Source organism: Osmerus mordax, chromosome 7, assembly GCF_038355195.1.
Source record: "Osmerus mordax isolate fOsmMor3 chromosome 7, fOsmMor3.pri, whole genome shotgun sequence".
NCBI classification, from domain to species: domain Eukaryota; kingdom Metazoa; phylum Chordata; class Actinopteri; order Osmeriformes; family Osmeridae; genus Osmerus; species Osmerus mordax.
The window spans coordinates 9840100-9853369 of NC_090056.1; the positions used below are offsets into that span (position 1 = coordinate 9840100).

At 48.6% G+C, this 13270-nt stretch overlaps 1 protein-coding gene across 1 annotated transcript in view; it reads right to left on the reverse strand.

Moving 5' to 3' along the window:
- The window catches only part of zbtb46 (zinc finger and BTB domain containing 46), a 41610-nt gene that overhangs the window by 15021 nt on the left and 13319 nt on the right, over positions 1 to 13270 (reverse strand). Inside the window, 3 exon segments of the mRNA XM_067240647.1 lie at positions 10299 to 10852; positions 10854 to 11149; positions 11404 to 11625. Of these exon segments, the coding sequence (XP_067096748.1) occupies positions 10299 to 10852; positions 10854 to 11149; positions 11404 to 11589 (1036 nt within the window). The 5' untranslated portion in view covers positions 11590 to 11625.

Below are 13270 nucleotides of genomic sequence, written 5' to 3' on the forward strand. Positions count from 1 at the left end.
GGTGGGGGGGGGAGTAAGGAGAGGTGAAGGGGGGTCACTGAGTGTGGGAGGGTGGGTAAGTGGGGAGTGGAGGACGAGGTTGAGGGAGAGGGTGAGGGGAGGAGGGGAAGGGGTATGGAGGATTGCTGGGCTCAAGGTAATCTGGGGAGTTAATGCGGCTTAAAGAGACAGAGAGGTGTAGGAGGGAGAGAGAGAAGGAAGAGGGAGGGAGAGAGGTTAGGGAGGGAGAGAGAGAGGTTAGGGAGGGAGGTAAGGGAGGGTAGAAGGTCAGGAGAGAAGGGGAGAAGGAGAAGGGTGGGAGGGAGGGGGATTGAAAGATAAACAAGGAGGGGTAAGAGACGAAGAAAGCGAAAAGGACAGAGAGAGTGCAGAGGAGAAGAGAGGTAAAAAGAAAAGGAAAGTGTGGGAGGGAGAGAATAATAGGTAATAGGTAAGAGAACAAGGGAGATGGATAGAGTACGAGGAGGAGGAGAGGAGTGGAGAGGGTCAGTCAATGTGAGAATGGCATTGGAAAAGAAAGAATGAAAGGAGAAAGAGTGAGAGAGTGTGGGTAGGAGGGAGGTAGAGTCGGAGTGGGGGAGAGGCTGCATGGGGGAAAAGGAATGCAGGGTGGGGAAGGGAAATAGACATGCAGGGCTTTGTGTTAAAGCAGAGAGAAAGCGAAGGAGAGACAGAGATGGGGGGGGGGGGTTAGCTGGAGACTGGCTAAGCTATGCTGCTGGGCTGTAAGGAGGGAGCGGTGCCCCCAACCTAGAGCCAGCAGGAAGCAGTCCATAGCTGAACAGCCATACTCTGAACACACACACAGTAGCGTTCACACCAAATAATAGACCAGACAGACATACGCATACACACCAACACACACACTGGCTTCTGGGAGTTGATTTGTTCCAATGTATGTGTCGGTGTGAATAAGAAGCTATTTGCCATCCACTCTACATCTGTACAATCTCTTAGCATTAAGACTGTTTCTCTGTGTCCGTGTGCTTGTATCCTTGGCAACCGGCCCCTGACAATGGAGGGAGCAGTGGCCTAGAAGACTACCCAGCATGGGAGGATCCAGGATCAGGAGAGAAGAACGAGAGGGAGAGGGAGGGGCTCCAAGACTGGGAGTCTGAATCTCTGTATGTGTGTGTGTGAGCGTGGCTGTATAGGTGGTAGATGTATGCATATGCATTTGTTTGTCTGTTTGTTTGTTTGTTTGTTTGAGAGAGAGAGAGAGAGGAGAGAGAGAGAGAGAGAGAGAGAGAGAGAGAGAGAGAGAGAGAGAGAGAGAGAGAGAGAGAGAGAGAGAGAGAGAGAGAGAGAGAGAGAGAGAGAGAGAGACCACGGGGAGACAAGCAGACAGGGGCCAGATAAGGAGACTATAGGTTGACCTAGAGACTTAGCATCAGTGGATCAAGTCAGATCTGTGAGGCTGGATGTGGAACCTGAACCATGTCTGACCATGTTAACTCAATGACCCCACACAGACATCCCAGTCCTTCACAGACATATTATACTATGCTGCGGTAAATGCTGCTGTTGCAGCGGGTCTTCAAGCATGAACACTACCACCTCATGACTTTGACAAGAAGAATCATTCTCAGTACAATCATCTGTGATTCGCACCAAGCCAGTTGTCTTTGCACTGAAATTAACTATACACAGAACACACATAAATAGATGTTGATGTGTAGAGAGAGAGAGTGAAGGTGGATAGAGAGTGGGATGGAGAGAGGGATGAATAGATAAGAGGACTGCTCTTTACCCCCCCCCCCCCCCCCCTGCCAGAGCAGAGCTGGGCCACTGAGATTAATTGCTTATGATCAAATCAGCAGAAGCTGTGCAAATTAAAGAGTCCCCTCCTCCCACATCTCCCCCTTGCCTCCCCCAGAGCCAATGGACAGCGTGTCACAGGCCACAGCGCTTATTCAAGGCTACAAACGTGTCATTTCCTGTTTCCCCTGAGAGGGGGAGAGAGCGCTCAGGCCTTGAACAAGAAGCAAGGGGTCGGTCAAACGTTCAGACACACACACACACATGCACGCACGCACACACGCACACACACAGACACACACAATCACAGCTACGGCCCTGAGCGGACAGAGAGTTAAGGCTGACGTCTCCCCCCTCCTTCCCTTCGCTCCCCTCCTCCCTCTCTCATTACAGAGCCATTAGAGGGAAGGACAGCATGGGCCCACACGACCCCATCCTAACCCCTGTAACACACCCCAGAGAGACAGGGAGGGAGGGAGGGGACAAGGAGAAAGGGAGAGAGTGCTGGGGGGAAGGAGAGACAGACTTGAGATACAGTTGAGAGAGATGGAAATGGAGAGGGGGAGAGGGACCACGAGGACAGGAGGGGAGAGAGCGAGGGCGGAAATAAAGGGTGAAAGGGAGAGATGGGGTAACAGAAAGAAAGGGAAAGGACAAGTATGACAAAAGTTCCTGAGAAGGGAGTGAGTGTCAGAGAGGCATGTGATTCTGAGGAAGAGAGAGGGATGGGGGCGAGGACAGCGAGATGACACAACACAAGTGTCTCTCGGAGAACTCCGAGAATGCAGCGGAAGAAAGGGAGGAGAAGCAGGAGTAAGAAGAGGAGGAAGTACCTGCTGTATCCAGACGAGGCTGCACAGAGATATGAAGAGGGTCAAAAGTGTGCAAGAGACAAAGAGAGTGAGAGACAGAAGCAGTTAGGTATAGAGGCGTGTGATAAGTGTGCTGTGACTTTAGGAGAAGGGGATCATTTGGGAGGGGAAGACGGCTAGGCTGCTTCCTCAGTTGGACACAGGAATGTGGAGCGGGCGGATCTGAGGGTGTGTGAGTGAGTGTGCGTGTGTGTGTGTGCCAGACAGGAATCCCTAACCCCCACAGACTCATGGCTCCACTTATCAGGGCCGGAGGACAGAGGGATGATGGGGGAGAGTTTGGAGGGTGGAGGGAGAGGGGGGGGGGGGAGTTAACCACTCCTTCCCCCCTCCGTCTACCTGCAGCGCTGCCCTTTTATCCTCCTCTACCCCACAGAAAGTCAAACACACAGACACACACAACACACACAGACCCACACGCACACAGTAAACCTTGAGGCCGGCTGCCACCGAGGCCAGGGGAACTCTGGGAAGGCCAAAACGTCTAACCGCCTCGCCAGGGCGGCGACAAAGAAAAACAAAACAAGCATTTGAGAAACACACACAGTCCGCAGTCCTATCAGTCCTGGGGGATGAATAACACATACAATCTTTCTTCCCTCTTACATCGGTTCTCTCCTCCTAGTTTCTCTCCACTACCCGACTAGCAGACCTGGACTTCCCCCATCCTGTGCCAAGTGGGTGGAGGAGGATGAGGTGTCTGGGGTGAAAGCAGGCCATACAGACTCCCTTACCACATGCCTAAGAGCTGCAGGTATGAGGGTTCAGAGGGTGGAGGGGAGGAGTGGAGAGGGCGGGGTACAGGAGCAGTCTGTGTAGGGGGCTGCTAGTGCAGTAGTGAGGTTAAGGGGTGGGGGCTGAGGGAGAGAAGCAGTCTACCGTCTTTATTCTCAGAGCTAAATTATATCTAATCGCTCAGACAGCAGCGTCTAACAGTTCAACCCGAAAACCACAATAGTTTAAATGTGGCCTTCACTGGTGATTGAGTCAGTGTGTTTGTTTTTCTGTGACCGTGTGCGGTCAACAAAGTAACACGCACGCAAACACTGCCCACTGTTGGGAGAGAAGGCAGACCAACGTTCTAGTGCTCAAGCCCATTAGTCCCCCGTCTATGGGGTGAGCGAGAACGGAAGTGGCAGTCTAAAGTGGAGGGGTGGATGGGTGAAAAGAGAGGGGAAGGAGGGGAGAAGAAGGAATAGAATAGATGATGAGAACGGAACAAATGGAAATGAAGGACAGACAGTAGCTGCCCAACTGCCAAAAAACACACGCGCACACAATCCACACGCTTACTAAACAGGGCATACAATAACTCTCCATTAGCTATCCGACAATAGCAACCGTACTGTACACACACTCTCAAGTCAGCCGAGCCCTCTGTGTCTTTAACACTTCTCTCTGTCAAAAGAAGGGGGGGGGGGGGGGGGGTCTCGCAGAGGAAGGACCAGGAGGGGGGTTGAAAGAGAAAGAGAAGAGCTGAGGAGTGAAGAAGGGAGGTGTAGAAGGGTGACTAGGGGAGAGAGAACAGAGGAGGGAGGGAGGGAGGGACAACCAATGTGTTAGAGGAAGGGAGACTTTGCCCTCCAGCAGGAACCCTCCCACGATTGTGTGTGTACTGTATGTGTGTGAGAGTGTGTATGATGGTGTGTGTGTGTGTGTGTGTTGTGACTCGGCCAAGCCGACACACCCACAGGCAATAGACCTCTATATCCTGTTCATGCTGTCCGTTTGTCCAAACATCCCCACCCCCCATACCCCTTCTCCCTCCCCTGCCCTCCTCACCCCTTTTCCAAACTGGCCAGACTGGGGTAGAGTGTAGGAGGGACTGGATACAGTAAACAGAACAAAGTAACCCTCCTAAAATAAACAGTAGGGAACAGGGAACTACAATATGCAGGGAAAGAGAGACAGACCAGCCATAGATTAGGAGCACTATTTCTGCCAGTCCTGCCAATCTGATCACTATGGGGTTTGGATTTCTTAAGCCGTAAGGTTACAAAAGAAAAGCATCAAAAGTTGTCTAAATTCAGACAACCTACAAGTGTGTTTGGATTCATGTTTTCCTCTCTCCTACTACCTGTCCATGTATCTATGGTGTATTTGGGAAATTTAGGGTTGGTTGATTTTATCTCCCTTTAATCAGAAACAAAAAAGGCAAAAGCCAATTATTCTCTCACTACATCCTTAAACTCCAACAAACATGAGTTACATACATGCAATTGAGACCTGAAATTACAGTAAGTTCGATCCCATCTCCAGGCTACAGCAGCTGGCTTCAATAAACTAGAATAGATTTCATTGTGTGTCATGATAACACCTGCTAATGAATGATGGTACAATCTGTCGGTAGGTCTAATAGAACATCGAGATCAAATCCAGAAGAGACATACAGCACCTGTCATACTTGACAGATATTGCAGAGCAGAACACAATGGTAGCAAATCATCACTTCAGAAGAGCAGTCCTATACTGTATCCCATAGCTTCACTAGGAGCACACTGTGCTCTGTACCAGATCTTGGATAGTATATTTGAACTGCAGTTGTACACATGTATGTGTGTATGTATGGACATGATTTTGCTTGTGTGTGTCCTTTTTTGTGTGCATGTTGTATCTGGGTGTGTATATGTATTTGCATGTGTGTCTGTTTATTTTCAATTGAGAATTTGAACCACAACAGCCCCTGTGCCAACAGGACATCCTGTCAAGGTGTATTCTGGGTAACTCTAAGAGGCAAAAGATTCGTGCTTGTAAAGAGCGTGTTTAAGTGTAATGATATGCATAAACTGCACACAAGCCTACATGCTGTTTGTGTGTGTGTGTGTGTGTGTGTGTGGTGTGTGTGTGTGTGTGTGTGTGTGTGTGTGTGTGTGTGTGAGTGTGAATGTATTGGTGAATGTGTGTGGGCAGGTTTTGGCTCTGGTCCACAGGCCCAGCCCAGGTGCTAGCAGGGTGGGATGGCTAATCTTTAACCCCCCACTCCCTCTCCCTCAGCCTTCCCTCCTCTCCTCCCTCTCTGGCCTGTTCCACTGGCAGGCTGTTGAGAGGTGGGGGGGTGCTGACGTTTTGGAAAAAGCCATGGTCAGACCTGGGGAGGGGGCTGCTTCCTGTCCAGAGCAGCTCTTTACAGCCAGAGGATTTATAAATAGAGCAGGTGTCAGTGTGTCGAGCATAGACAGACCGAACGACAGAGTCAGAGAAAGATAGAGAAATAGAAAGTGTGTGTTTGTGTTTTGTGTGGGTTTACAGGTGGTGGGTGTGGGGCAAAATTTGCCACATACTCCAGTTTACATCACTATGGTTGGTGGAGTTTTTTGTTTTTATATGCGTGACAATAAGAGAAAGAGAGTGTGTGTTCACTGCATGTGTGTTCAAAATGTGTTGTTTTGCTGGTGGACTGTCCATAATGTCCAGCAGGATGTGAGGTCATACGACAAAGATGGACGGTGGGCGGTGAGAGGTGGTTGGTTACCACGGTGATAATAGAACAGCGGGGGTTTGCTGAGAGAGAGACAGGAGGCAGAAGAGAGAGAGCCAGAGAGAGACCATGAGAGAGAGAAAAGGGGGAGGGAAAGAAAGAATTGGAGAGAAGGGGGAGGGAGAGAGAGGGAGTGGAAGGAAAGAACAGTACTGTAACAGTCTTCCGTCACGACTTCTAACAGAACAAACAGGCATTCAGACGCATTCAAGAACTGACACAAAACTGAGGGACAGGCGAGAAGTGTGAGGGAGGGGCAGAGAGGATGGGGGGAGTGGGGGAAACCAAGGAGAGGGGGGGGGGCACAAAAGTCAATAGTGTGGGAGGAAAAGCTGAAATTGTCTACACAGCCAACGGACAGAGAGACAGAGAGGAAGGGGAGGAGGGGAGAGAGAGAACGTTTGTTAAGGAACAAAAAGGAGGCAGGCAGAAAAGGGGTGAGCAAGGGAGCGATAGAAAGAGTGGAAAAAATACTGTCTAGGGTGAGAGAGAACCTGCAACACGATGCTGCCCAACCCAAAACATGACAAGCACTGAGCTGTGAAGATAGGGGTTAAAAATTAAGCAAATTTTTTGAAAATATCAAATCTATTTTGGTTTGATGGGGAGGGAGTGAATTAAGACGAAATATGAGGATGGCTTATTAAACTGGCAGGAAGAGGAAGAAGAGAAAAGCAGAAAGGTGTGAGTGGGTTGAGGGGGTTGGAATCTGTTCGCGGTGTTTTAAATATTAAACCTATTTCAAGTTTAATGAAGTGCAAATACTATGGGGAGAGTCTTAACTGGAATAGTGAGAGGAAGGGGGTGAAAGGGGGATCCGATTCATTATTTCCAGAGTTCACCTTTACACTGTGGAGACTTGGGGAGAGAACAAAAAAAACGGAAAAAAGTTGAGGAGGAAGTGCAGAGTTGCAGGTCGTATTGAGGACGCCTATCTCACCCCACCAGATGAGTTGTGCCCCTAACCTCCTTGGCTGTGCAGTCCCCAGGAGGATAACTAGGGGGTACTTCAACAAGACAATACACGCACAGATAAAACTACACATTATGTCTCACACCTAACTCACATTAATCAGAAAACTACTACTTCTAGTAAAAATATTTCAATGGTGCATTTTCAGAGGTGCTGTCTGTTCCATTTGTGTGAGTGAGTGCATGCCTGCATGCCTGCATGCGTGCATGCCTGCATGCGTGCATGCCTGCATGCGTGCATGCCTGCATGGCTGCATGCCTGCGTGTCTGTGTAACTAAGGGTTAGGGCTCGGGTAAGACAAAAATATAAGAGCCAGATATGGGCTTGTTTTTTACATCTTTCGCTAGCATGTACAGTACACTGTGCAATCGATGTGCTGGAGCTACAAGGGAAATGGAAAGAAATAAGAATGAGTGTATGTCAAACAGTCCATTGCCAAATTATTGCCAAAAATCCCCCAAGCCAACTGAAAAGGTTAGTGTGGGTTTTTCAGAAAGGAAAATACCCAACCAATTCTAAGGTTCTTTTTCAGGGACCAAGGAGTCAAGTCTAACCATAAACAGCAATATTAAGTCAGTGACAAGCTAAAATAAGACTACACATTTCCATTAAATTTGACCTTCTTCTAGTGGGCAGATAACATAGACATCTTTCTTCTCTATTAGATGACGTGATGTATGATGAGTACATTCAACCTGTCTGATCTTCAGCGTTGAGTTCATGTACACTACACACATAGAGAGAGGGAGGGTCTGGGAGAGAGTGAGATCATGATGATAATCATAATGATATCAGGTCCACAACAGATGTTTGCCAGAGAAAGGAATAGAAAAAAAACGAAATTCTAACTCCTCCAGCTGCTCATGTCAACATATGCATAGGCTTTTCATGAACGTATGAAATCCCAAGACTAACCCTATAGGTTAGTGCCATCATTATTGTAAATGTGCATGTGCATTATTGCATGTAACTCCAAAATGTGTATCATGATCAGCAAAATGTGTAAGAACTTTTGTAAATATGTCTAAATATTAGTGAGTAAATAAATCTTATCTGATAATATGATCCTTGCATAACCTTACAGTGTATTACAGAGTAGATCCAACGAGGTCCTTAATCAGTCCCTGCAGTGTCATGGGTGGAGAGTGAAGCTGAGAGTCAGAGTGGGACAGTGTCAGCCCCTGGCCAGGAAGAGGAGCACAGGATACTTTACATTAAGGTTACCTTGACTACCATTCAACTACATAGCAACACCTGTACAACATTGTATGGGGCAGGTTGGGCTTCCCTTAGGTAAGTGGGTGTTAACATTGATCTTGTTTTGATAACAAAAACTTCAACTAAACATCCCTTTACAACAACCACTTAACCCTTACAACCCTCCCCCACTGTGTCACCTTACCTTTTTGTAATAAACTAAACCTCTAACACTGCATACAATTTAATTATATAAGAATTACTATGTACCTACAATGTTTTTACTTTAAGAATTGTTTTGTAGTTACGTGGTAGTTAATGTCACCTTAATCTAAAGTGTTTTCATTTTAATGTATTGTTTATGCTTTGGTAATATATGAAGTGTTTTCTAGTATATTGGGCATTTTTCCATTACTGAGGAATGAAGCAATTAATCTAATCTCAGACTGCCCTTCACCGTCTTATCCCCTCTGAAGGACGTCATGGTACCACCAACGGATGCCACCCCACTACACCCTCCTCCCTCCTCCCTCACAAACACACCTGCAAAACAAATAGACACACACAAACACACATAACACACATACACACAAAAACACTCCCTTTAACAAACCAACCAAGCACCCCCTGAGACTCACTAAACCTGTTCATCAGGCCCAGACCCCTTCCCTAAACGCATGAACCCACGACACACAAACTACACACTCAAACTACAAACTCAAACTACACACTGAAAATACACACTCAAACTACACACTCAAACGTCCTACACACTCAAACAAGCCAAACACATAAATAACAAGGATCGTACCAAAATGGACGGTTTTTAATATCGTTAGATTCAGAATATCTGAAAGAGGCATGGCTTGTGGTGTTTGTCTTTTAATTACTCAACAACGCAAACACGACACCACACAGTTTTTCTTTTCTTTTGTTCTTTTTTTTTCTGAGACCCACTCAGACACTCTCTAAACACACTGCAGTCGAGGCTGACAGTCCCACAGGACTAAACCCTGGTAAAGGTGCCCTTCTCTCCTGTCCTCTGCTCTCCTCACCCAACATGCAGCCTGGTGTATCCTGGAGCAGCTAAATGCCAGAGTTTGGTTGCAGCAACAACTATCTGTACTAGAAGCAACTAGAGACTTCCTCTAACCTTTTATAAACTGTGAGAAAACGTTTCCTGGGTAATGGTAAGATTACTGTGGCAAATGCCAAAACAAACGTTCTGTATTACAACACCATGAATCTGGCCTACCAGCACACTGTTACCATGTAGGTGCTTGAGTATGTGTGTCTATCCCTCTTTCATACACCTCTTTCTCTCCCTCTCTGACCGCCCCCCCCCCCCCCCCCCCCCCCAGTGGTCCTTCCCTAAACCCCAGAGAGTAGGAGGAGGCTGGGCCAGCAGCGAGGCATCAGTAATCCGTACGGTGGCCCAGGTCAATTCAATTATCCTGTTTTCTTTAGCAGTGCGGCGCGTGTGCCCATTTCCCATCCAACTCCCTTAATGCTCCCTGGATTAGCTTCCTTCACTTTTAATGATCTACCTATCGGCGGATGAGGCCTGAAGGCAGACAGACACGCACCCGCGACACACAAGCACACACGCACACATGGACACACAAATACGCGCACATAAACACCTACGATTAGGTAGAGGTGTGGTAATGTTCAGGAATATACTTAACTCTTTCTTCAGGATCAGGAAGATGTTCTGGTACTTATGTAAGTAAGACTTTGCATCTGAATCAAACTTAACACAGGTCAGGGAATCCTGGTGGCTCAATGGGAAGAGGCCTGGGTTAATTTCCAGCCTGGGCCCATTACTGTATGTCAACCCTTCTCTCTCTCCCTCCGTTTCCTATCTTTCTCAAACTTTCCCTATCAACAAAACCAAAGAAAATGCCCCAAAAATTTATTAAAATAAAGCTTGAAATAAAACTTAACACAGTTCAACCAGGTTTATCGTGCCCTCTGAAGAAGCAGATGAACATAAAAGCAGGCAGCAGGCCAGTCCTACCTGGGATATCCTGCCCGTTGTAGCTCCACCCCGCCACCGCCAACATGGAGGTCAGTGGAGACCCCGGCCTGCTGTCTCTCTCGCCTTCCACCTGCTGGGTAATGTGCCGCACCGTGTCCTTGTTCTTCCTGTTCTTCCTCCTTCCTGACCCTGAAGGCTGCCACGCCCCCTCCCCTCCTCCACTTCCTGCACCTCCTCCCCCCGGCTCCCCCTGAGCCCCGCCCCCGGCCCCTCCCCTGAGGTGAGAGGAGGACGAGGAGGGGGACACCTGCTCCTCTTTGACGGCCAGGGGTCGGTAGTCGTGGGGCCAGGCGGGCTGGGAGTCGTGGCAGGCCTCCTCCTGACTCTCGTGGCTCTTGGGCTCCTGGTCCTCCTTGCCGTAGGTGCTGCCTCCCTCGTGGCAGCTGGCGATGGCCGAGTCGCCGGAGGAGTTGGCGGGGCTGGTGCGTCTGCCCAGCCAGGGGGAGGAGCTGCGGCCCGACATGATGGAGGCCAAAGCTTCTGTCGCCGTCCCTCCCAGGCCTCCTCCTCCCGCTCCTCCCCCACCGCCCCCCCCCGCTCCCGCCCATCCCCGCGGCGGCCACAGCGCCCATCTCAAAGTCGACCAGCTCGTCGGCCAGCTCGGAGCGGATGCTGATGTCCAGCGCGGCCTTGATGAAGCCGTGGCATGCCTGGACTATATCGGTCATCTGTAGGTAGCTGGCCGCTGACATCACCTCGATCACGTTCTTACTGGTCAGGGCCAGGTGAGCCGAGTACATGAAGTCGAGGATTGCTTTGAAGCCTGTCGCTGTGACAATGTCCAGGTGAGTGACAGTGGTTTGGTGGTGAGGCTCTGCCCCTTTCTTCACCTGACAGAGGAGGATGAAGGGCTGCATATTAGTATAGATATATGGATATAATGGCCAGCCGCAGCAGGATAGCACTAGCAAAGCAGAAACATGACAAGGAGATTGTGGTAAACAGATCAATTGAAAAGCTGCACTGGGCTAATTCTGCCTTTCTAGAGAGTCTGTATTTGTAGTCAACCAGTCTCCCCTCCACACACACACACACACACAACCCACACACACGCACACACATACACTCACACACACTCACACACCTGGCAGTAGAGGGTCTTAAAGTAGCGTGAGGAGCCCAGGAGGACGTTCTTGTGGGCCTTGAAGATCTTGCCATCGACGATGACGCAGGCGTCACACAGGATGCCATGTTGCCGCTGCTCGTTGAGCTCCCGCAGGAGCTGCCGGTAGTGGGACGAGATCTCCATGTCCTCCTTCCTGTTGTTCATCTGGGTAGCTGTCCGTTAGCCTCTCCTCCACACAGTCTGAAGGAGAAGGGAGAGAGAGCGAGGTCGTGAGGTGGAGGGAGGTGAAGGGGTTGTAATTTCCCGAAAATGACATATAATGTCAACGAATACTTGCCATGCTGTATATGGACACCCCTTAACATAATAATGTGTAGCTACTGTATACCTTTAGTAGAGACATCTTTCTAAAAACCGAGCAGTGCTGTATAGATCCCAATAAAAGCCTTGAATAAATACTGTCTATGAAAGTAATAATGATGGTGATAAAATGTAATGTATGTGTGTACATATTTGTGTGTATGTGTGTCTGCGCAAGGAAAAAAAGCTGTCTTGATGACGTGGAAATTTCCTTTCAGAATGCTATTTCTTTACCACTTTTTTCCCATTGAAATATGTTTTCTTCACACTGGATGAAACATATTTGCACACACACACACACACACACACAAACATTCAAACACACACATCTACAGGAATGGAATGAATAAGAGGGGAAGAAGACGGGATAGAGGGAGAGGGTGAGAAAGGAGACTGAGAGGATTTAAAAGGACAAAGTGGATCACCATCCAGCAGACTAGTGTGTGTACGTAGACGGAAACAAAGGAAAACCACACACACACACACAGCACATTAGCTGGAATATTAGTGGCCGCTGCTCCGGCTCTCGTCTCAGCGAGGGCTAAATCGCGGGGACACAGAGTGTTACAAAAACGCAGCAGTGATTTGTTTTGGGAACGCCACGGCTGTCAGCTCTCATTGGCTGTCCCAGGAGACGACAGCTCCAATTGGCCGAGGTGACAGCAGCGTTTGCTCGAGGGCCGGCACACTTCAGGTCATGTTTAGGAAAGCTGTGTTCAACCTGATGGCTTGTAAGATCAGATAAATCCTGTGTATCTCCCATGTCCTCTTGGACAAACACACCTCCCTGACTGACGGGGGGCTGGCTGGGGGTCCGTGCGACAGTGCTGAGATCCTTCACTCCAAAACTGTTCTGGATCTCTGCCACGTGCTGCTGCCTGGCAGCCTTTAACCGGGCTCTGCTGTTCCTGAAGGCAAGTTGAGGAAGAGGAAAAAGTGAGAAGAAACTTGTTGTCCCTGAAAAGGCCGCTTTTGACACAACTCAGTTTGTTCCTCCTCTCACACAGTGGTTGAGACTCTATTGAGAGTCCAACCTTGAGATATTCCTCCTTTTCTCTCTTTCACTGATGGATGTATTGAACGGAGTCACCTCTCACCTCAGAAGACATGCTTTTAAGGACACATACACAATGATGCCCTTCTACTTCTCTCCCTTCTTTCTTTCTGTCACCTCCCTTCATCTTATTTTTTCACCAAAAGCCAAGAACATTTATCTTCAAAAAGCTGCATAAGATTGGCTATTTGACCCTTTGAACATTTTAGAGCAAAAAGAAGTGTATCTGCCTGCTACAAAAAAGACCTCTCTTCCTGTCTTCCTAAAGACAGCTACAGGAAAACCCAAACACCATAGCAGTGCTGAGTTCCAGTGTGTGACCTGAATTACTGGATCATACTCTACTGTCACCTACATGCGCGTACATGCCAGCTTCCTCCCAGGAGCCAGGGGATGGTAGAGTGGATATTGATTATCTCTGTTACTATCTCACCCTCCACCTCACACTGTTACACACAATGATGAGTGGCT